The sequence below is a fragment of the Oryx dammah genome, unplaced genomic scaffold, assembly GCF_014754425.2.
Source record: "Oryx dammah isolate SB20612 unplaced genomic scaffold, SCBI_Odam_1.1 HiC_scaffold_17, whole genome shotgun sequence".
Lineage (NCBI taxonomy): Eukaryota > Metazoa > Chordata > Mammalia > Artiodactyla > Bovidae > Oryx > Oryx dammah.
Window position 1 is genome coordinate 42,100,993 of NW_024070201.1, and position 24,196 is coordinate 42,125,188.

Genomic DNA, 24,196 nt, shown 5'->3' on the forward strand with positions numbered 1-24,196 from the left:
ACCCTGATACCAAAACCAAAGATACCACTAAAAAAGAAAATTACAGGCCAGTATCTTTGGTGAATATAGATGCAGAAATTGTCAACAAATGTTAGCAAACTGGACCCAACAACACAGGGAAAAGATGATACACCTTCATCATTTGAGATTCATCCTAAGTTTACAAAAATGGTTCAACATATGCAAATCAGTGTGACGTACCACATTAACAAAGACAATCAGAAACCACATGATCATCTCAGTAGATGCAGAGAAACCATTTGGCAAAATTCAACATCCATTCGTGATAAAAACTTTTACTGAAGTGAGTTACAGTGGACCTATCTCAACATAATAAAAGCTATTTATGACAAACCCATAGCCAATATAATACTCAACAGTGACAAGCTAAAATCTGGAACAAGGATGCCCACTCACACTTTTATTCAACATAGTATTGCAAGTCCTAGCCACAGCAATCAAAGAAGAAAAATAAAAGGTATCCAAATTGAAAGGAAGAGGTAAAAATGTCACTATATGCAGATGACGTGGTACTATGTATAGAAAACACTACAGACACCATACAAAAACTACTAGATCTAATAAATTCAGCAAAGTACCAGGATACAAGACTAACATTCAGAAATTGCTTGTATTTCTTTATACTAACAATAAATATCAGAAAGGTAGTATAAAAAATAATAACTTTTAAAATTGCACCCCCCCCCAAAAAAAAAATACTAGGAATTAACCAAACCAAGGAGATGAAAGACTTATACACTGAGAACTGTAAAATATTAATAAAGGAAATTTAAAGAGGCTTCACAGAAATAGAAAGATATCCTATGCTCTTGAATTGGAAGAATATTGTTTAAATGGCAGCACTACTCACAGCAATCTACAAAATATGATCCCTATCAAATTAGCCATGACATTTTTCACAGAACAAGTAGGAAGCCTAACTGTCCCAGATTTCAGATAATACTACAAAGCTACATTAATCAAAATTGTGATATTGGTACCAAAAAAGACACATGGATCAATGGAATAGAATAGAGAGCCCAGGAATAAATCCACACACCTACCTACCGTCAGTTAATCTTTGACAAAGGAAGCAAGAATATCAAATGGGAAAAAGACAGTCTCTTCATGTGGTGCTAGGAAAGTTGGACAGCTGCATGTAAATCAGTGAAGTTAGAACACACCCTTACACCATACACAAAAATAAACTCAAAATGGCTTAAAGATTTAACCATAACACCATAAAAATACTAGACGAGAACATTGACAAAACATTCTCTGACATGAACTGTACCGTTGTTTTCTTAGGTCAGTCTCTCAAGTCAATAGAAATAAAAATAAACAAATGGGACCTAATCAAACTTACAAGCTTTTGCACAGCAAAGGAAACCATAAAAAAAAAAAGGCAACCTACTGAATGGGAGAAAATATTTGCAAATGATATGAACAACAGGATTTAATCTCCACAATATACAAACAGCTCATATGACTCAACAACAAAAATAAACAGCCCAATGTAAAAATGGGCATAAGATCTTAATAGACATATTTCTTCAAAGAAGATATACAGATGGCCAGTAGGCACATGAAAAGATGCTCAGCATTGCAGATTAGAGAAATGCAAATCAAAACTGAAATGAGATACCACCTTCACCCATCACAGCAGCCACTGTTAAAGTCCCCAAATAACAAATGGTGGCGAGGGTGTGGAGAAAAGGGAACTTTCCTACATTGTTGGTGGAAATGCAAGTTGGTACAGCCACTGTGGAAACAATATGGAAGTTTATCAGAAACCTAAAAACAGAATTACCATATGATCAGTAATCCCACTCCTGGGCATATACCTGGACAAAACTATAATTCAAAAAGATACATGCACCCCTAAATTCATAGCAGCACTATCCACAGTAGCCAGGACATGGAAACAACCTAAATATGAATGGATAAAGAAGATGTGGTACATATATGCAATGAAATACTACTCAGCCATAAAAAAGAATGAAATAATGCCATTTACAGCAACATGGATGCAATTAGAGATTATTATACTAAGTATGTCAGAAAGAGAGACAGATACCATGGGGTGTCACTTATATGTGAAATCTGAAATATGGCACAAATGAACTTATCTACAAGACAGAAACAGACTCACAGACATAGAAATAAAACTTGTGGTTGCCAAGGAAGGTGTGGGGAGGAAGAGGGATAGATTGGGAGTTTGGTATTGGTCAGTGCAAACTATTACATTTAGAATGAATAACTGACAAGGTCCTGTCATGTAGAGCACTGGAAACTATATTCAGTCTCCCAGGATAAACCATAATGGAAAGGATATTTTTTTTCAATGTACTTCAATGAGAGGAATGGCAGGTAAACTTACCCGTGTAGACTTTTTTTTAATAAGAATTAAACTGAACCCATGTCAAGTTTTGGGGTTTTTGTGGCTTTTTTTTTGGCCACGCTACACAGCTTGCAGGAATCTTAGTCCCCTGACCAGGGATTGAACCCAGGCCCTCAGCATTGACAGTGCAGAGTCCTAACCACTGAACCACCAGGGAATTCCCCCATCAAGCTTTTCTTACATAAGAATTAAACTGAGAATAGGCCGTTTGTTTATAAATTTCTTTACTAAGCGCTTTATTATCCATAGGCATTTGAAAATATCCATATTTTTGTTTTCACATTTTTATCCTAAAATTAACTTAATTTTTTTTCAGTTAAAATGAAAGTTTGTAACTGTTCCTTTTTTGCAACATGTTGAAGTGACATCCTCTGATTTCACAGCATGAAATAAAGTTTAAAATAAGTAAGTTTAGGGACTTCCCTGGTGGCCCAGTGGCTAAGACTGTGCATTCACAATGCAGGGGGCCTGGGTTCTATCCCTGGTTGGGGAACTAGATCCCACATGCCACAACTAAGACCCAGTGCAGCCAAATAAATATTTAAAAATAAAATAAGTAAATTTAACTTCTGCTTCCATAATAAGGGATTAAGACTCTAAAGACAGCTCTCCCCCACCCCACCCACCCCCAGAGCATAATTGTAAACTCAGACATGGGGAAAGGAAACATTTCAACAAATGGTAATGGAATAACTGAATATCTGTATAGAAAACTATGAACCCCGAATTCTTACATCATTCACAGAAATTTGCCTGAAATGGATCATAGACCTAAATGGCTAAAGGAAATTTTTCAAGTAGAAAATAAATGATAAAAGAAGGAATCTTGGGATATCAGGAAGGAAAAAAAACAACAGAAAGTAAAATATGAGTAAACACAATATACTTTTCTCTTGAGCTCCCTAAATTATTCTTGAAGCAAAAATTATAACACTAGTTGATGTTCCCAATATAGATAGAGGAAATAGTTACGGAGAAGGCAATGGCATCCCACTCCAGTGCTCTTGCCTGGAAAATCCCATGGATGGGGAGCCTGGTGGGCTGCAGTCCATGGGGTCGCTAAGGGTCGGACACGACTGAGCCACTTCACTTTCACTTTTCACTTTCATGCATTGGAGAAGGAAATGGCAACCCACTAAATTATTCTTGAAGCAAAAATTATAACATTATTTGATGTTCCGAATATAGGTAGAAGAAATAGTTAAGACAATTGGAAATGGAGGAGCACAAAGGGGTGTGAAGGCAAGTAAGGTTTCTACACTTCACTGAAGCTGGTAAAATACCAACACCAGTTGACCATAACAATATATGTAGTGTAATATCTAGAACAACCACTAAAAAAGCTATATAAGGATATACTCTCAAAAACACTATAGATAAGTCAAAATGGGATTTTAAAAAATGTTCAAGTAATCCATATAAGGCAGGAAAATAAACAAAGGGAAAACAATATAGAACTGAAGACAAAACGTAAAATGACAGACTTCAGCCTTAACATATCAATAATTGCATTAAATGGAGACAGTCTAAACATAACATGACCTAACAACATACATTTTATAAGAAACTCAGCTCAAATATGAAAGTATCATTATAGAAGTCTTATTTATAATAGCCAGAAATTGCAGGGGAGAGGGGACAGAATGTCTTAAAATAGGTAAATGGCTAAAAGACTGGTATATCCACACCACAGAATACTGCTCAGCAATAACAAGGGGAGAGCTGCTGATAACAGGCAACAATTTGAATGGATCTCAAGAGCATGATGTTGAGTAAGCAGTCTCAAATGGTCACACACTATGATTCCATTAGCATAACATTTTCAAAAATGATGAAATTATAGAGATAAGACCTTTAATTATTGATAATTAATATCAATTATTATTAATACCCAATTATTATTGGGTTTGGAGATAGTGGGGAGAGGAGAATAGGTATGACTATAAAAGGGTATCATGAAAAACCATTATCCATCAGCTGGTGAACAGATGAACCAAGTCTGATATATGCTTACAGTGGAATATTAATCAGCAAGCAAAGGCAATGAAATAATACAACATGGACGTGTCAAAAGCATGATCCATGAAAAAAGAGAAATCTCATCACAAGGAGAATTTGTTTTTCTTATTTTATCTGTATGAGATGGTAGATGTTAGCTAAACACACTGTAGTAATCATTTCATAACATATGTAATTCAGACAACCATGCTATATGCCTAAAACCTTTACAGTGATGTATATCAACTATTTCTCATTAAAACCAGGGAGAAAAGTAGGTTAAAAAGACTACAGACTACACACTATATGCTTACAGGATATGCTACAAAAGGCAAAATAGTGGTAGAAAAATAGATCGGTGGTTGCCTGGAACCAGTGGTCAGGGCAGGGAGTCAACTCCGAAAGGGCATGAGCAAACATCATAGGATGAGGGAACTATTCTGCATCCTCATTGTGGTGGCGGTTACACCACCACAATTACACAAACGTGTGACCAAAACGAGTCAACCTGTATGCTTAAAATAGGAACATTTTAGTATATTTAAATTGCACTTCAATGAACCTGAAAAAAAATATTTTAAATAGTAACTCCAACCTGTCAGTAAACTGGAGTTCTAAAAAAAGACAACTGCTCTCTAGTTTCTGTAAAGAAAAACTTGCTGGTGTGATACCCAGAGGGCACTTATAAACCTGGCTGCGTGCTTTCTGGAAGCTCAGCAAGAAATAGGTCCAGGGAAATCCCAGTGAAGTATGCAGGTTTTTTATACATTGTCAGTCTCATCATTAACGTACTTGTACACAGGTGTCCCCAAGTCCAGAACTTACCAAGTTTGATTATTCAGAAGGTAGTCACATGACTTCATGGGGTAGGAAAGGACCTTGGAAGTCTTAGCACTGCCTCTAGACTTGCAACTGTTCTCATTTTTAGCCCCTATTTTACCCCTTTATGGGCTTTCCTGGTGGCTCAGACAGTAAGAATCTGCCTGCAATGCAGGAGACCCGGGTTCATTCCCTGGATCAGGAAGATCTGGAGAAGGGAATGACAACCCGCTCCAGTATTCTTGCCTGGAGAATTCCGTGGAAGAAGGAGCCTCGTGGGCTACAATCCATGGGGTAGCAAAGAGTCCAACACGACTGAGGACCCCATAAAGGGTGTAACACTTACCCTTTATAGCACTTGGGCTTCTAAGACTTTTGGGGTTTACAGAGCAAACTTTTCCTTTTCAAATCATTTTCGTCCTACAGGCGTCCTAGCATAGCTCCTTACCTTCTGTCATTTTCTGGTATTCTTACACTTTCCATCTTTCAGAATTTCCTTACTCTTCTCCTGTCTCCTGCTTGCTTTCTCCCCGCCTCCTTTTCGACTTTGTACCTTTTAAAAGTCCCTTTTCTGTACTTGAGGGAGAGTTGCTAGGGGTTGCGTTTGTGTGGCTGAACTTGGCTTCAGTTAAATGCACTATTAAAGGTGTTAAACACCCACATTCAATTTACAGAGCTCTGCATACCTAAATATTCGCGTCAGCAAAAGAATCCACTCACAAGCAGAGTCATGGAATATTCTCACATAAGACACACTGTACTCACAGATGGGAATATCATTGTGTTCCAAGTATAATAATAATTACTTGAAATGTAATGCTTGTATTTTATTGTTGGGGTGGGGTGAGTTGAACGGAAGCATGAGTAGTCTAGAATGTTGGAAAGTAACCTGTGTTCTACAAGTACCTCTTTAGTGGTATAACCAAAAACAATTCAACGTAAACTAAAATGAAGTATGAATTGCATTTCTGTTACCTTTAGAATTCATTACAATAGATGCTTAAACTGTGTATTGTTAAGTTAGATAAAGGAACTTGGGGCATATGTTTAATTTTTGGAACTTTCTTATTTTAAACAAGAGTTAAAATGTAAATATTCTGTATAAACCAGTTAGTTCTGAAATTGAAAAACAAAAGTTGACTTTTAATGAAAGCTCAATTACTTGCAGGTGAGTGCTTCACAGGATCCAAAGACCCTTTAGTATGATTTCAAATCTGGTTGTACCATGTTTAAAAAAAAAAAAAACAATTAAAATATAAGTTTTTAAAAATTTGCCTGAACCCTTCAGCTTAGTACCCTAATAATTGACCTGAGTGCAGGCAAGTCATGGCAAAGTGAGTATATGACATTAATTGCAGTATTTAAAGAATGTTTGGCTGTGATAGTTTTGGTGAAGTAGATTATTTTGCGCTGAAAGGGATTATATATTCATTCAAAAACAGGAGACTATAGTTAACAGACAATGCTTTTGATTCTTGCTGACTTAATTATATGGTAGTGTTTCCTCATCTCTTACGTACTGGTTTTAGGCATTAGAAAATGCCTTCTTGGAATACCTTTCAAGTGAACACTAATGCTCTACATGACTCTCCTCTGCCAGACAGTTTGAATTAGTGCTGTCCTCAGTCTCTCAGGAGCACGAAATGGAGCGAGGCCCAAGAACATTTTAAAAATTAAGTGCAAAATTATGCAGCAGCAAGTGAAACTTTCCCAGGTGGAATGTGTTCACTGCTTATTAACCATTTCTAACACGCTGAATGCCAAAAGGCAATCCATGGAAGTATGCTTAGACTTGCCCATTAGTACTAATAGAGTTACAAAGAAAACAGATGAAGCACTGATCTTAAATTAGAACTGCCTCATCATACAAAAAGCCATTGTTTACGCCAGTATATCCAGGTGTCAGATGAATTATAAACGCTGGATCACTGTTTCATAATAGCAACATCTGGCAGATTTTTTTGTTGCTTCTAAAAGAAATTGGCTTAGCTCTGATGATATCATTACAGGATGCTTCCTTTTCTTAAAATAGTTGAACCAAACTTAGAAGGAAAATACATCCAAAAAATTTGTTTTAATTACCTAAAATTTCTTTCTAAAAGTAAGGGGGAAACATACATATAATATGAATTTGAAAACATGGCATGTAGGAAAGCCATCTCCTTTATTCCAGCATTAGATTAAATCTTTGAGTGCATCTTAGGACTTTCTCATTATTTCCTACTTGGAACAAAACAAGTAACAGTTATAACTTTGCCTTTGAAGTTTGTTCAGTTTGTAAATTGACTCACTCTGGTCTGACTTGGTGATAGGATTCTCCTCACAGTTATCACATGCCAGCACTAGGCTAGCACTATGCTAGGTCCTGTTCCAAAGAGAAAAGCTATTTGCCTTTTAGAGATGTGAGCTTTCCCTGTGAGTACATATTTGAGCAGCTAAGCTGCCCCCTCACATGGGTCAGTTACTCTAAAATGTATCTATGAATATTGGCAAAATAACTGCATTTAATGGATTCATGATATATTCAAGAGTTTCTGGTGTCTGCCTGCTTCCCAGTCAACTGAAAACTGGCAAAACTGGCATACTGTAAGCTGTTTTATAACAAAGCAATTGCATGTTAAAAGCTTTTAATGTTTGAGTTTGCATATTAGTCTCATTTACTAATTTTTGATCTTTAACAAATTATTTAACCTCTTTGTACTTCAGTTTCTTTATATATATTTATATATATATATCTCAGAAGGATTAAAAATTTATGTAAAATGATTGGCACAGAAGGTACACAGTTAATGTTTCTTAAATCTTAATCTGTGAAATAACAAAAACTAGTATTAGCTACCTGTTTTTTCTAGGATATGTCTGCTGCTGCTGCTAAGTCGCTTCAGTCATGTCTGACTCTGCGACCCCATAAGGCAGGATGTGTCTAGTATACTCATAATTTTTAAAATGTTGATACCATTAAATACAGGTTCTCTTGTAGCTTAATACTTGTAATTCTTGAAATAAAATCCAATTTTAACTTATTATATTTTATTCCCAAAATGTTGATTTTTCCTGGGATTTGAGTCATAGCTTATTTTTATGAGTCTTTAAATTTTACAAAGTACTTAATGGCATATGGGCAAAAAGTAAAACCCTATAAATTCATATTTCTCCAGATTCCATTTCATATTTTCTTATAAATAAGTGAAATTGGAAAGTTTTAGTACTTAATGGAAAATAAAACCAAAAATACCTCAAACAAGTCAGTCCTAATATTTTAAATCTGTATTTTTTTTGCTCTTTATCAAGATAAATACAAAGTTGTTTTGAACAACAGAATCCAGATGATGATTGAAAGGGGTCTAAAACTTTTCATCAGCATATTTGGGGAAATGCTCACATAGAATTAATTTATAGGCTGAGATGCCTATCATTCCCATTTCTGCGTAATACAGTACAGCTAAATTTATTTGAAGCAGACTTGCCTTTAGGCAAGTTATAGCCAACAATAAAGAAAACTAATGAAACCAAAAGCTTTTCTTTGAAAAGATCAGTAAAATTAATAAACCTCTAGCCATACTGAAAGGAAAAAAAAAAACAAACACAAATTACCAGTATTAGAAATGAAGATGATGACATCCCTACAGATTCTACAGATAGTAAAAGGAGCATAAGGGAATATTGTGAACAATTTTGCATCAGTAAAATAAAAAAAATTAGTTCAAATGGACAATTTCTTTGAAAGACACAAACTATCCCACTCACTCGAGAAAAGATATATAACCTGAATAGGCCTGTATCTAGTAAAGAAATTGAAATTGTAGTCAAAACCTTTCCACGTAGAAAGGTAGCTTCAGGCTTCAGTGGCTTAACTGGCAAATTCTACCAAGTATTTAAGGAAGTGAAAGTCACTCCATTCGTGCCCTACTCTTTACGACCCCATGGACTATACAGTCCGTAGAACTCTCCAGTCCAGGATACTGAAGTAGGTAGCCTTTCCCTTCTCGAGGGGATCTTCCCAACCCAGGGGTCGAACCCAGGTCCTCCTGGATTGTGGACGGATTCTTTATCAGCTGAGCCACAAGGGAAGCCAAGAATACTGGAGTGGGTATCCTGTTCTTTCTCCAGTGGATCTTTCCAACTGGGAATTGGACCGGGGTCTCCTGCATTGCAGGCAGATTCTTTACCAACTGAGCTAACATAGAAGCCCAGGGAAGAAATAATAGCAATTCTACAAAAACTCTTCCAGAAACTTTAAGCAAAAAGCCACTCTGTATGAGGCCAACATTACCTTGGTCTGACAAAGAAAAAGGGAAACTATAGATCAGTATCTCTGATGGTCATAGATTCAAATTTTCTAAACAGAATTTCAGCAAATCAAATTCAACAATATATTTTAAAAGTGATATACCATGGTCAAATGGGGTTTATTCTAGGAATGCAGTCAGTTTCGCACTTGAAATCAATTAGTGTAACTCACCATATTAAGGAACTAGGACTTCCCTAGTGGTCCAGTGATTAAGAATCTGCCTGCTAGTGCAGGGGACACAAGTTCGATCTCTGGTCTGGGAAGATCCCACATGCCAAAGGGCAACTAAGCCAGTGCACACAACTCCTGAACCCATGTTGTAGAGTCTGAGTGCCACAGCTACTAAAACCTGCAAGCCTAGAGCCCATGCTCTACAATGAGAGAAGCCACCACAGTGAGAAGCCTGCATACTGCAACAAGAGTATCCCCCACTCACCACAACTAAAGAAAGCCTGTGCATAGCAACGAAGACCCAGTGCAGTAAAAAACATGTTAAGGGACTAAAAAAAAAAAAAAAAAAAAAGCCCATACAGTCATTTCAATAGATGCAGAGAAAAAGCTTCTGACAAAATATAAAATCCCTTCCTTGTGAAAATTCTCAGAAATTCTCTTAAACTATAAACAGTATCAAATATCATACTATTTGATATACTACATACTACAGCTAATATCATACTTAATAATGAAAGATTGAATGCTTTCCCCCTAAGATGAGGAACAAGATGTGAGTGCCTGCTTCACCACCTCTATTCAACATTGTATTAAACTTAATAGCCATGCAATAAGGCAAGAAAATAATAATAAAGACACCCACGTTAGAAAGGAAGAAGTAAAACTAGCTTTATTCACAAACAACATGATTATCTATGGACTCTACCCCCCCAAAAAAAAGATACTAAAATAAATGAGTTTAGCAAAGCTGCAGAATACATGCTCAATATACAAAAATCAATGCTAGCAATAAACCATAGGAAAATTGAAATTTAAAAATATTACTATTTACAACAGTATCAAAAAAATGAAAGAAATCTAGCAAAATACATTAAAGACCTAGACACAAACTATAAAACATTACTAAGAGAAAATATTTACGAAATAAATCAAGAAATACCTGTTGTTCATGGATCAGAAAACTCGATGTTAAAATATGTTTCCCCAAATTAAAGATTCAATGTAATCATAATAAAACTCCTAGGAGGCTACTTTGTAGAAACTGGCAAACTTAATTCAATTAAATCCATATGGAAAGGCAAAGGATCTAGAATAGCCAAAACAACTTTGAAAAAGAACAAAATTGGGGGACTAACATTATCTGATTTTATTATAATGCTGTAGTAATCAAAACAGGATGATAATTGGTATAAAGATAGACAAATAGATCAATGTAACAGAATAGACAGTCCAGAAATAGTTCCATATATTTATGGTATATGGACAACTGATTTTTTACAAAGATGCAAAACTAATAGGTAAATATGATATCACTTATTTGTGGAATCAAAAATATGATAACAATAACATACAAAACAGAAACAGATTCACAGACATAGAAAAAAAAAATCATGATTACCAGAGGGGAAACGGGGTGGGGTAGGGATAAGTTAGGAGTTTGGGATTAGCAAACTACTATATATAAAGGTTAAGCCACAAGGTCCCACTGTATAGCACAGGGAACTATATTCAATGTCTTGTAATAAACCATAATGGAAAATGATATGAAAGAGAATATATATGTGTGTGTGTGTGTGTGTGTGTATATAAATATATATATATGACGTATGTGTATGTGAAAGTCACTCAGTCATGTCCGACTCTTTGTGACCCCATGGACTCTACAGTCTTTGGAATTCTCCAGGCCAGAATAATGGAGTGGGTAGCCTTTCCCTTCTCCAGGGGATCTTCCCAACCCAGGGATTGAACCCTGGTTTCTGGCATTGCAGGCAGCTTCTTTACCAGCTGAGCCACCAGGGAAGCCCATACATATACATATATATACACATACATATATGTGTGTGTATATATATAAATAATCACTTCGCCATGCACCAGAAACCAATGCAACACTGTAAATCAGCTACACGTCAACAAAAATTTTTAAATAAAAAATGTCTAAACAATAGGTAGAAAAGAGTCTTTTCAACAAATGGTATCAGACAATTGGATTTCCAGATGCAAAATAATTTTTTTTGACCCCTACCTTGCATCAATATAAAAATTAATTCCAAAGGGGTCATAATACTCTACTTCTAGAAGAAAACATAGGAAGAAATCCTTGTGATCTTGGGTTATGAGGCAAGGATATCTTAGATTCAACATCAAAAGCATCATCCATAAAAGAAAAAATAAATTAGATAAATTTAATTTAAAAAATAAATTAGATAAATTCAGTCAGTTCAGTTCAGTCGCTCAGTCGTGTCCTATTCTTTTCAACCCCATGAATCGCAGCACACTAGGCCTCCCTTAGATAAATTAGACTTTGTCAAAGTTAAAAACTTCTGTTTTTCAAAATCACTTAAAAAAATGAAAAGACAAATCACAGAGTGGGAGAAAACATTTGCAAATCATGTATCTGCTAGAGGGCTTATATCTAGTATATATAAAGGATTCTCAAAACTCAATATTTAAGAAACAACCAACCTATTTTTTAAATAGCATAACATTTATACTGACTTCAAAGATATACAGATGGAAAATTAGCAGATGAAAAGATACTTTTATCATTTGTCATTAGGAAATGCAAATTAAAATCATTGAAGTGAAATGAAGTCGCTCAGTCGTGTCCGACTCTTTGCGACCCCATGAACTGTAACCTACCAGGCTCCTCCATCCGTAGGATTTTCCAGGCAAGAGTACTGGAGTGGTTTGCCATTTCCTTCTCCAGAGGATCTTCCCAGCATAGGGACCGAACCCACATCTCCTTCATTGACAGGCGGATTCTTTACCACAGAGCCACCAGAGCAGCCCTATATAAAGTTCAAGTAGGTGCAAATTAACCCATAGTGACAAAAAGCAAGTCAGTCATTGCTTGCAGAGGATGGTGCAGGAAACGCTGGGGAGTTATGGTTGGTAGGTTCACTGTGTTAATGGTGGTAGTGGCTTCACAGGTGTATGGAGATGGTAGAATGTAGCATATTGTACACTTTAAATATATGCAGCTTATTGTATGTCAATTATACCTCATTAAAGTAAAAAAAAAAAAAGTGGCTAACAAACCTCTAAACTCTCACTCATTCCCTGTAATAAGTCCTGGAGGACGTCTCTGGCCTTGATCCCATTTCCTCTATCACAACGATACTTAACAGGAGGAGAAGGCCTGGTGTACTGTGCCTTGTGGAGAGCACTGTGGTGGGGTACGGCAGGAGAGTCCGGGTGTCCTATTGACAAGGCGGGGGGAAGCCAATTAACAGGACAAACTCAGTTTCTGGGATGTAGGACTAAATGGAGAGAGTATAATTTTTCTTTTTTACTAGAAGTCTAAGCATGAGATTTTTGTCTTGTATTCATAATCAGGTCTTAATTTTTCATTATAGTAAAAAGACATTTCAGAAAACTCCTTGAGTTTCTTAATGTCAGATTCCAAATGTGGTTATCTAGGCATTGATCACTCCAGCATTCAGGTCACTTTGATTTTTTTTTTCCATCGAAGAAATTTTTACATGCTTGTTGCTTAAAACTGTTGCTACCAAGTAAAAGAACCAAGTTGTTCAGCATCTTCTCTTCCACTTCCAACAGCCCTGATAATTAACCCCAGTATGGGGGCAGACTGTCTTTAACCCCAAGCAGTTAGCACCTGCAGGTGCCTTCATGGCCACACAGACACAGACACCATGGTGCCCCCAAGCGCTCACACCTGGATGTTTTCTAAGCAGCAGTTCCAGCTCGAGCAGGGCGAGTGCCAGCAGCCTTGAAGAAGTGTCTAGTCTTTCTGTCGTTAATTGTAGAGTTCAGGGTTTGTGGTGAGGTCAGTCACTCAGCACAGTGGTCTGTGAGAGCATTTTTCCACTTGTAGAGGAGTTTTCCTTCTAGTCCTAGCGGCTGATCTCCCTGAGTGCCTGTAAGTTCAACTTAAGGTCATTTTCATTATCATTTCCATTCTACTTTACCTCAGAAGTGGGTCATTAAAATTATATTCCTAAGCATATTAAATATCAGAATAATCAAGAAAAGATAACAGTTATATATGCAGCAAGTGGTTTTTATGGAGAAGAATCACTGAGAGAAATGTTTTGTTATTCTGGGGCTTTGTTTAATAATTTTTTTTTTAAGTTTTTAGAATTGTCATGGACCAGGTCAGTGGAAATTGCCCTGAACTCTTCCCCTGGAAATAGTGAGCCAAGGGTCTGGCCTGTGATTATGGAGTTTTATTCCAAGGGCTCTTGGGACAAAGTTGTTCTTGGAGCTCACACCCAAGCACATTGCAGATTTCTCCCTGAGACTCTTAGATGGTAGAGAACCAAGCTCCATCCTGGACCTGTCTCCTTCTATCCCAACAGCCACAGTCCAAGTCACCCCTTCTCCATCATGTTCACCGGGGCCCCTTGAGGTGGTGCTATGGATTCCGGAACTCAGGCTAAAGAGTTTAAGTTCTAAAACCTGGAATATGGTGCACTCCCTCACTATTGAGAGCCGCACCCCAGTTGTCCTACAGAAAGCTCCCCTGTCCTGGGGAGGCCAGACGCAACAGGAAGGACGGGAGCTCAGGTCAAGGAAGCAGGTCCATCTGCAGTTTGCAACGAGGCAGAAGAGTCAGACTGTTTTAATTCATCTTCTTAGCCTCCATTTTATTTTGCATTATGTATAAACTAAAATTTTAGTTCAGTGTAAAAGCCAAAAAAAAGTTAATAGAAAAAAAAAAAACCTTTAATCACAGAAATCTAGGTTTCTAATCAAGTGATAAAGGTTGATAAATTGATGGTATCCAGATCATGACTTTAAACTCCCATTGATCTATTGAGTAATCAACATATTGCATATGCTGCTCTCTTGGCTGACCAAGTGTGAGTCTACATTGCCAAATTAAACATGGAGAGGAAAGCTGGCTTTTTAGACAGCCTGCCTGCAGTGTTCATTTGAAACAGCTTTTAAGCAAATACAATTATGATTGGAAGTTATCTCAACCAAGCGAAATTCTCTCGTTGGTCATGAGAGAATGAGCAGTCCAGAGGTGAGATTGCTGGGTGGACCACAGAGTGTCCCAAGGTCATCAGCCTATCTTCTGCCAACATAAGATGGCTCCAGAGAGTCTGCCTAACGCACACCACAGCCCAGTGACCGTTCCAGGCTCTGCCTTGCTCCCACCCTTCCATGCCATTCCCTCATCCTTATTCCTCCCTCCAGTGACCTCACTAAGTTACTGATGGAAAATTAAAGTTAAAAGGCATAAGCTCTTCCCTCCCACCCTTGGCACTTGAACATACTTTTCTTTTTGTCTACTCTTCTATTCCGCCTCATTTTTAAGGCTTTTGCCTGCTTCTGGGCCCTTGGCCTCATTCATTCTTGCTTTCCCAGGGCCTTACTCTTAGTTATCAGCTCTTTCTCCACAGTTTATTCTCTGTTGGCTCCTTCTGCATTGCCCTCAGACAGGGCACACATTTCTTTTTCAGGAAAACAACTCTTGCTGTCCACCCCCCAAACCACCACCTTCTCTTCTCATTCCTTTCACTGCCAAACTTCTGTAAGTATAATTTTTCTTATTGTATTACACACTGTTACACCACAAATGCCTGGAAAGCAGGGACCACAGCATACAATATTTCCTATCTGTCAAGTATCTAGCACAGTATGAAGTAAATGAGACACTGACTGTGCAGCCTGACAAGCCAGGATTCAAATTTGGGCTCACTCATTACTGTAAGTGACCTTGGGTAAATTACTTAATCCTGCTCATCTTCAGCTTCCTCATTCGTACAGGGTTGGGGGTGGGTGATAATACCTATCTTCAGAGGATCTGAACGGACATTTTTCTAAAGACATACAAATGGCCAAAGATATATGAAAAAGTGCTCACTCACCCAGGGATCGAACCCAGGTCTCCCACATTGCAGGCAGATGCTTTAACCTCTGAGCCACCAGGGAAGCCCCACCAATCATCAGGAAAGTGCAAATTGAAATCACAAGACATCACTTCACACTTGTTCGAATGGCTAGTACCAAAAAGACAAAAGGTAACTGTGGGAGAGGATGTAGAGAAAAGGGAGCTTTTGTGCATTGCTGGTGGGGATGTAACTTGGTTCAGTCACTATGGAAAACAACATGGAGGCTCCTCAAAATATTAAAAAATAGAACTACCATATGACCCAGCAATCCAATTTCTGGATATATTAGGAGGAATAAAATCATTATCTCAGAGATACCTCATTGTAGCATTATTCACAATAGTCAAGAAATGGCAGCAACCTAAGTATCCATCTACAGATGTATATGTTATATGTTATAAATATAAACATTATATACATAAACATTAAATATCACTCAGTCATGAGAAAAAAGTAAATCCTGCCATTGCAACAGTGTGGATAAACCCTGAGAGAATTATGCTAAGTGAAATAAGTCAGAGAAAGATAAATACTGTATGATCTCACTTATAGGTAAAACCTTAAAAAGCCTTACTCATAAAAAACAGAGTAGAATAGTGCTTACCAGAGGCTGGGGGTTGTGGGGAGGTGGCAGATGGGAGATGTTTGTCTTCCAGATTTAAGAGGAGAAAGTTCTGGGGATCCATTGTACACCGTGGCAACTATAGTTAACATTACTGTATTATATCCTTGAAAGTTGCTAAGAAAGTAGATCTTAAATATTCTCACCACCAAAAAACAAAACGGTAATCATATGAGGTTATGGAGGTGTTAACTAACACTAACATGGTAATCATTTTACAATAGATTTGTGTATTAAATCACTGTGTTGTACACTTTAAACTTATACAATGTTATATGTCGATTATAGCTCAATAAATCCAGCAAAAAATAATGCATATCTTGCAGTATTGTTATGGAGATTAGATGAGATTATGCTTGTAAAAACCCCTAGCATGGTGTCTGGCAAAGAGCTGGTTCACTTCCCACTTCCACTCCTGTTAGGGACTCAATTGACTTGAGTCACCAAAGGGCCTCCCATGCATTTCAGTGCTCAGTGGCATGGCATCCACTTTTTGTTCCATTTAATTCTTATTCTTTTCTTTGCCTTGTGTGTTTCAGGTTCACAACCAGTATCCAACTGAGTTTGAATTCAATCTCTATTACTTAAAGTTCTTGGCTTTCCACTATGTGTCTAATCGCTTTAAAACATTTCTCCTGGATTCAGACTATGAAAGATTAGAGCACGGTACGTGTTTGCATGCCCTTGTTCAATCTTTTTTTGTTAGTTTTATGTATTTTTAATTAAAAACTCTAATAATCACCCCCAAGTGTGGCAAGGCCATTTTAGTGTTTTATTCTGAACTATGAAAGTATAATGGACATGAATGAGTGAGATTTTGTGCCGTGCCAGATCTTAGGGACTGGTAATGGTTATCATGTAGCACCTTTGAAAACATAAATCTGCTTATTACTATCTTATTATCTCCAAGCAGTAGCACTGTTTGTGGAGAAACACCTGACTCCTAGTTATTCCATCTCTGGTACACTCTGGTAGGTTACTGCTCCCCTGGAAGCAGTTTTCATAGCAGTTATGGCCACTGGCTCTGGAGCAAACAGAATACAGTTAAATTTCAACACTGCCAGTTACCAGCCAAGTATCGATGCTTAGGATAGGTTAGGTTCCGCTCCGAGTTTTCTCAGTTTCCACATCTTTAAAATGAGGATAATAATAGCACAAACCCTTTTTGGACCAGGATGACCACATTAGGAAATATTTGTAAATTTCTTAGCACAGTTGCTACCACATGGTAAGAACTCAATAAATTTTAGATAGTACCATTATTATAATTTTTAATGGCAGTAACAGTTCTAACAAATACAGTATTGTAAAGTAAAATAAAGTAAAAATAAAATTTAAAAATAAATAAAGAAAGTATTCCCTACATTTAAAAAAAGAAAAAAAGAATAGATTCTTGAAAGCTGGTCAGCCCCTGTGTAAATGTTCCCCAAGGGGATTTTACGTTCTTACTCTGCTGCTGTTACAGGGAGGGGAAAACGGGGATACACATGAGTATTTTTGTTAAGAAGACAATCAAATAAAGAAAAGCAGTATGTTATGTCTACTGTTTATTTTCAGTATATTATACATACTGAATATTCATAAAGAGGGTTCTCTTAATGGCTGAAAATATTTACTAATATTCTGAGTTTAAAATACGAAAGCAAGAAATACTGTTTTTCAATGCATGCTATTAAACTTGTCTAGTACAATATTTCATACTTTTGGTAAGGGAGACAGCACTGGTGAGACCATTTCCTTTCCTGTTTGTACTTTCAGACCTTTGTTGACTCATAAAATTGTCATTCCACACATCACAATCAGAAACCTTAATTTTTTAGTTACCCTTGTGTTCGGAAGACATTAAGTAGAGCTGGTTACAGTGGACACTAGAGTCACTTAGAGAACTTTTTAAAATTACTTTTATCTGGGGCCTATTCTCATATTCTGTAATTGGTCTGAGGTGAGACCTAAGTACTGGGACTTTTTGAAGCCCCCGTTTTTTTTGTTGTTGTCTTTTTTAAATGAGTGGCCAGGGTTGAGAACTACTGTTCTGCACTCTACACTTAACAGGTAGAGAAGAAACATTAATTAGTGTTGGTGCTGGTTTAGTCTCTAAATCATGTCCAACTCTTAAAACTCCATGTCTTGGGGGCCCCTCATGTTATAAGATTTTGTGCAGTCTTGGGCATGAAACATTTTATGATAAATAAAATGCTTATTAACTTTTGACTGAGTCTTTTCATTTAAAGCAAGAAAAGACAGCACTGCCACGAGGGGCACTCTTGCTGGCCTTTTAAAGAAACACCTCCTGCCTCACGCTAACACACCTTCCTCTCTATTAAAACAAAGCGGGCTCATGTGAGTAACAGACTGAAAGGTACAAATATAGTACCTGAAATGCCACCCTCCCCAATTCAGCTTCTAACTCACCCAAGGATACAGACCACACCCATCTGACATCCACAGTCTCCCTGACCATGATGTGTGGTGTATGTAAACTACCAAAGAAAACACTTTAAATGGCTTCATAATAAACAGCCAGCAACTTTATAAACAAACATAAAATTATGTTTTTAACTGAGTCTCATCAAATCATTTTCCTTCCAGCCTTTTGGGAAAATGTGTAGAATGTCTGCTGGCATGGACCTCTGTGAATCTGATACAGACGTGGGATGTGGCCTGGGGGGAGTCATGATGTATTGCCAAATACTTGGGAAAACTTCAGCACATGCTTTCCTTCCATTTGGATTTGTTTCCATATAGCTGTGAAGCCCATTCCTATCTTTAGCTTTGCTACAGTCCTTTCCTATCTCCTTAGTTATTTTCTAAGGTTTTTGCCCATGCAGTGATGTTTCTAGAGCCATACAAAATGCTCCATTTTTCATCTGCTACATGCATCACATTTTTAAGCAAACTGTTGATTTATTTGACTTTTGTTTTGCTGATTTTTTTTTCCAGGAACTTTATTTGATGATAAAGGAGACAAGCATGCCAAAAAAGGAGTTTGTATTTGGGAGTGTATTGATAGAATGCACAAGAGGAGTCCCGTTTTCTTTAATTATTTATATTCACCAGTGGAAATAGAGGTAAAGAAAGAAAGCATTTATGTTGCATTTTTGGAATATTTTTGTGTTGAAGTTTTCCTTACGTTGAGCGTATATAAGCTGTTTAAGCCTTTTATAAACATTTGACTAGGTTTCATACCAGAAGTTATTTAAAAGTTGATACACTTTAGGTTTAGATTATGATGCAATGAAGTCTGTTACCAAATTCTTGACCAGAAAAATTAGGAGCTGGCCCCCTAGACATAGAGAGGATAACTTCAAGAAACTCAGAGCAAATCAACTTGCCCTGGGAAAGGAGAACAAACAAAACTTAAACCCTCAGCATACTGTCTAAGCTGAAAAACCTAAAGTACTTCAGAAAAGACTTCCCTAAGTCCATTCATACCAGAGCCATGGAAGAAACCCTATGAGAAGCAGGAAGGTTGGAGCCCAGCCCAAGAAGGTTGACTTCTCATGGACAGCTATGCTCTGCCATGCCCGTCTACATGAAATAGGCTCTGCAGTGGAGTGGAGCTCTCCACCACCACTCACGGGCAAAAAGGCCAGACCCTGGGCCCCAGAACAATAGGACCCCACCCTGGCCTTTCCACATGCACCCTCCTTATGAGGTGTGTGAGAAACCAAGGGTACATGCTTAGATGCTCCTCCTTCATCTAGACCACACTCTGGTACTTCAGAATTCCTTGCCCAAATTCAAACTACTTACCAGACCACTTCCCTAAGCCAGTAAGTATACTCCTAAGCCAAAGGGCAACTAAGGAACATTTGTCAGGGAGCAGACAGAGTTCATCTGCAGGGCTGGGGTATATGTGCATGTTCATAAGAGACCTTCAGAGTGTAGGACAGAGCTGAGCCAGGAGGAGCAGAGGTTTAGGCCAACAACTGGGAACTGGGACCAGCCTCCCCCAGTGCCGAGGAGTCTTGAGAATTCTCAACTGAAACCTGGCCTTCTAGGTCGTTTGGAAGTTATATTTGTCAGGGTAGGAGGATAGAACATACTTTATCTAATAGTTATATTGATGTGTAATGTTTAAATATATAGACATATGTAATGAGAACCTCTGTTCATCCTCTTCCCTGGACCCTGCAGTGTCAGGGGCTGGCCTGACAGTAAGCTTGGGCTACTTTGAAGTCAGGATAAAACTACATTTCAGAATTTTCTTTAAACAGGCCCTGAAGCCCAGTGTAAATGTTTCCAGCCTCAAGAAGTGGGATTACTATATAGAGGAGACGCTTTCCACAGGGCCCTCGTATGACTGGATGATGCTGACCCCCAAGCAGCTGCCCTCCGAAGACTCTGAGCTGGCCGGAGGAGCCAGGCCCCAGAGCCAGAGGAGAACCGTGTGGCCGTGCTATGATGATGTCAGCTGCGCTCAGCCTGACGCTCTCACCAGCCTTTTCAGTGTAAGTCAGCTACACGAAGCCAGACTCCCAAGGATCTGGGCCCCTGAAGGCACGAGAGGCCTCAGGAACCTGGCTGAGTGAAGCCTGGTTCACCAGCTCCTGGCTAGCATTCTTGCCAGCACCGTAGAACATGTGGAAACCAGACTGGCTCCCCAGCATCCGTGGAGATCCAAGCACAGGGACTGGAAAACAGTCTCAGTAGAAGCGAGTTTTTCATCGTTACGAGGAAGCATTCAAGCAAGTAGAGCAGTTTGCAGCTTCCTGGCTGTTTCATCTGGCCAAGAGCCAGAGTAAGGCCTGGGTTATGACTTCTGTGGGTGCCTTACTTCCCCCGGTCAGAAGTGTGGGTAGCTGATGGTCTGATGGGAATACTAACAGCCGTCTTCTACAAGTTATATTCTGGAGTGAAGCCATTCTGGCAGTAACCCCATGAGGAGAGCAGCGGCCCTGAGGGAAGGGTTTGAGCCCTGACACAGGCCAGACAGTTCCTGAAGAGCCTTCTCCATTCAGTCTTCCCACCAGGAGAAGCGTGTGTGAGAGCGCCGTCACAGAGGCCGCTGCTCTGCTCTCAGTCTCCCTGGCCGAGGGAAACGCCAGGCTTGGGCATTTCTTGGTTCATTCTCCCTACATCTGGTTTGAATCATCAGAGTCAAGGGGTTTCTCTGTCCAGGACAGACTTCTCATCTACCTTAGCTATTAGGGTCTGGACATAGGCCTAGTGCTTGACCTTTTGCTGTGGCCATCAGATTTCCTATGGGCTGGCCAAGGGTGAAGGTGTTTGGGATACAGATTTCATCTCTCTATTTAAGCCATCTGTACAAAGAGGCCCAGTTACAGATCCTAATAAATCATCTTTGCCACAGTGCATCACACCAGCTAGCACTCCTGCCACCACCATTCCTGGCTGGGAGGCCTCTGAGGCCCCAGACTCACAGCTCAGAGGAGCTGTGGCTCTAGGGAGCACCGTGATTTCTGTGAAAGACTCGGTTGGCCAAGAAGTTCATTTGAGTTTGTCTGCTGTTACAGAAAAGCCCAAACGAACTTCTTAACCAACCCAATACTTAATCTGTCAAAAAAAAAAAAAAAAAAAAAAACTTTTAATTTCTCTGTAGGAAATTGAAAGACTGGAGCATAAATTGAACCAAACCCCTGAGAAGTGGCAGCAGCTATGGGAACGGGTAAACGTGGACCTTAAAGAAGAGCCCAGAGCAGACCATGTGAGTTGGCAAAGCCCTTTGAAGAGCTACTACGGAGCTTCTTGAGGGCACTGGGTCAGGTGGGGCCTCTGCCACTCATAACCCAGGAGGTTTATGGCCAAAGAGAGGGGTCATGCCTTGAGGGTCCAGGGCAGAAAGTTCCAAACGACCGAGTACTTCCTGAGTGTCTCACTCTACCACAGTGATATGATACTTATGTTCAGTGCCCTAAATCCAGGGGAAATTACTGGGTTTTTTCTATCTCAGCACCTCTGTGGTTTCAGCTAGTCTTCTACCATAGGAGGGGAGGGAAGAAGGGAATGCCAAGATCTTGTTGGCTCCAGAGAAATAGGGAAAATGAAATATTTTAAAACAGTAAAATATGCCACTCTCTGTTGCTCACACCCCCTTTTTGCTTCTAAATTAAGAAACATTTACTGTAAAAATATTTTAGTACCAAATACTTTTTCTGCTTCTCACCACCCCTTAAGCTATAAAATGTGGAATGGGCTGTGCTGAGCCCCTGAGCATCCCCACCTTAGCGTCCTGTTAACCCGCAGTGAGGCAGTGGCGTCCGGCTCATGCATGCAGGCTCAGGCCCAGATAACACGGCTGATACACAGGGAGGCCACCAGCCAAACCCACAGCAGGTCCGCTCCAAGTGCAACAGAGGGAGGTTAGGACAGATGAGAGCACTTGAGGAAAGGAGAGGTAAGCAGGGTCAGATGTCACAGAGGGGTCAAGGAGAATGGAGTATAGAAGAAAATGTCCTCTGACCCTGTAAGAAGGGGTCCTCGGGACGCCTGAGTTGCAAGTGGCAACTCGGGCTATTATCAGACAGGCCACAGGTGGATGAAGTCTTACTGCTTTTTTTCTAAGAATAAAATAGTTTATTAACTTTTTCCTGATTATGAATATGAGATATATGTATTCCTTTAAGTATGTATTCCTTTATAACACAGGAAGTTATAAAATAGAAATCACCCAAAAATTATAACGTAGAAATAAACCACTATGCCTTCAGACTTTTAAACACATATATAAAAGGGATTTGCTATAGACATAGTTCTAAAACCTGCTTTCTGTTTTCCTTAATATATGGCATGCGTGTCCTTCCATTTGTTGCATATAAATCAGCATCCTTTGTAACAGCTGTCTAGAATCCCATTGTTCAGAAATTTTTTTTTTTTTTTAACTAGCCCCATAATGATAGACATTTAGGTACTTTCTAGTTTTTCGCTATGTTAAAAAAAAAAACTCCAAGGTAAGCATGTTTTAATACATATTTTATATAGACATACATATATGATCCAGTTTCTTTCTTGAGGTAAATTTTTAGAAGTGAAATCACCAGATTAGTTAGTTGCTTAAAGTCTTTGTAAAGCCTTCCTACCTCCTGTTCTTTTTCAGCCCCAGAGATACCCTTCGGGCTCCCCAGGAACTGTGTCCACCAACCTCCCTTTTTATCAGAAGAGGCCTCAGCTGCACCTTCCAGACAGCAACGTGGCAGAGGAGCAGAACACGGGTGTCCCCCCATCCAACGGGGTGGACCGCAGAGCAGCCACGCTGTACAGCCAGTACACACCCAAGAACGATGAGAACAGGTAGATGCCGTGAGCCCTGCCAGGGGGTGGAACAGAGGCTCTCCCAGAGCCCCTCAAATCAGCTAGGCCTAGGCCATGCCACGTCTATCAACTTAAAAGGGACCCGCTTTCATTCTTTGTTTCTGTTTTAAATGTGGTAGATGGTTCTTGGAAGAGGAAAAGTCAAAATTATAACTAAAATAAGGCCAGAAGGTTGCAGTTTTGTGTGGCGGTCCCTACTATCTCCTATCTGCCTGGTCTTTTGAGGGAATGTGTGTTAGTGAGCACTTCTTCAGTGGCAGACTTCTGAGATCCAGCACATGCTTGCCCAAGCAGAAAGGAATTTACTCACATGAAGTGAGAAGGCCAGGATGCGCCGTTTCTCACAGTACCTTCAGGCTTCTCTCATTCACCAGCTCTGCTTCCTGTACAGGCTGCGTGAACCCCAGCGTGGTACAAAGGATGGCTACTGAGAGCTCCAAACCTCACAAGCTGGGCAATCCCAGCAGAATGAGGCAGTCTTTCCCTGAGAGTCTAGTAGAGAAATTCTGGGGGGAGCTCCGACTGATCTTTTTTGGATCATCTAGGGGAAACAGAGACTTGACCAACAAAAACAGCAGATAACGCCTTTACAGCACGTAGTAAAATCATATTAACCACCATGTCATCATTACTTCTAGGTCCTTCGAGGGAACACTGTACAAAAGAGGGGCTTTGCTGAAAGGCTGGAAGCCCCGTTGGTTTGTTTTGGATGTAACAAAGCATCAGGTAATAAACACCATCACAGCCTGTAGCAGTCA

General features: G+C 39.1%; 1 protein-coding gene and 1 non-coding gene across 3 annotated transcripts in view; one reads left to right on the forward strand and one right to left on the reverse strand.

The window, feature by feature from the left end:
• SBF2 (SET binding factor 2) overlaps positions 1-24,196 on the forward strand; it is a 488,940-nt gene that overhangs the window by 459,552 nt on the left and 5,192 nt on the right. For both annotated transcript variants that reach the window (XM_040258399.1, XM_040258400.1), the window contains 6 exons: positions 16,706-16,832; positions 19,107-19,234; positions 20,384-20,617; positions 21,730-21,834; positions 23,224-23,417; positions 24,077-24,164. In XM_040258399.1, coding sequence (XP_040114333.1) covers positions 16,706-16,832; positions 19,107-19,234; positions 20,384-20,617; positions 21,730-21,834; positions 23,224-23,417; positions 24,077-24,164 — 876 coding nt within the window. The remainder of the gene's footprint in view (positions 1-16,705; positions 16,833-19,106; positions 19,235-20,383; positions 20,618-21,729; positions 21,835-23,223; positions 23,418-24,076; positions 24,165-24,196) is intronic.
• Positions 2,486-2,558, reverse strand: TRNAD-GUC. Its single transcript has one exon. It is a non-coding gene; the product is annotated as a tRNA-Asp (tRNA).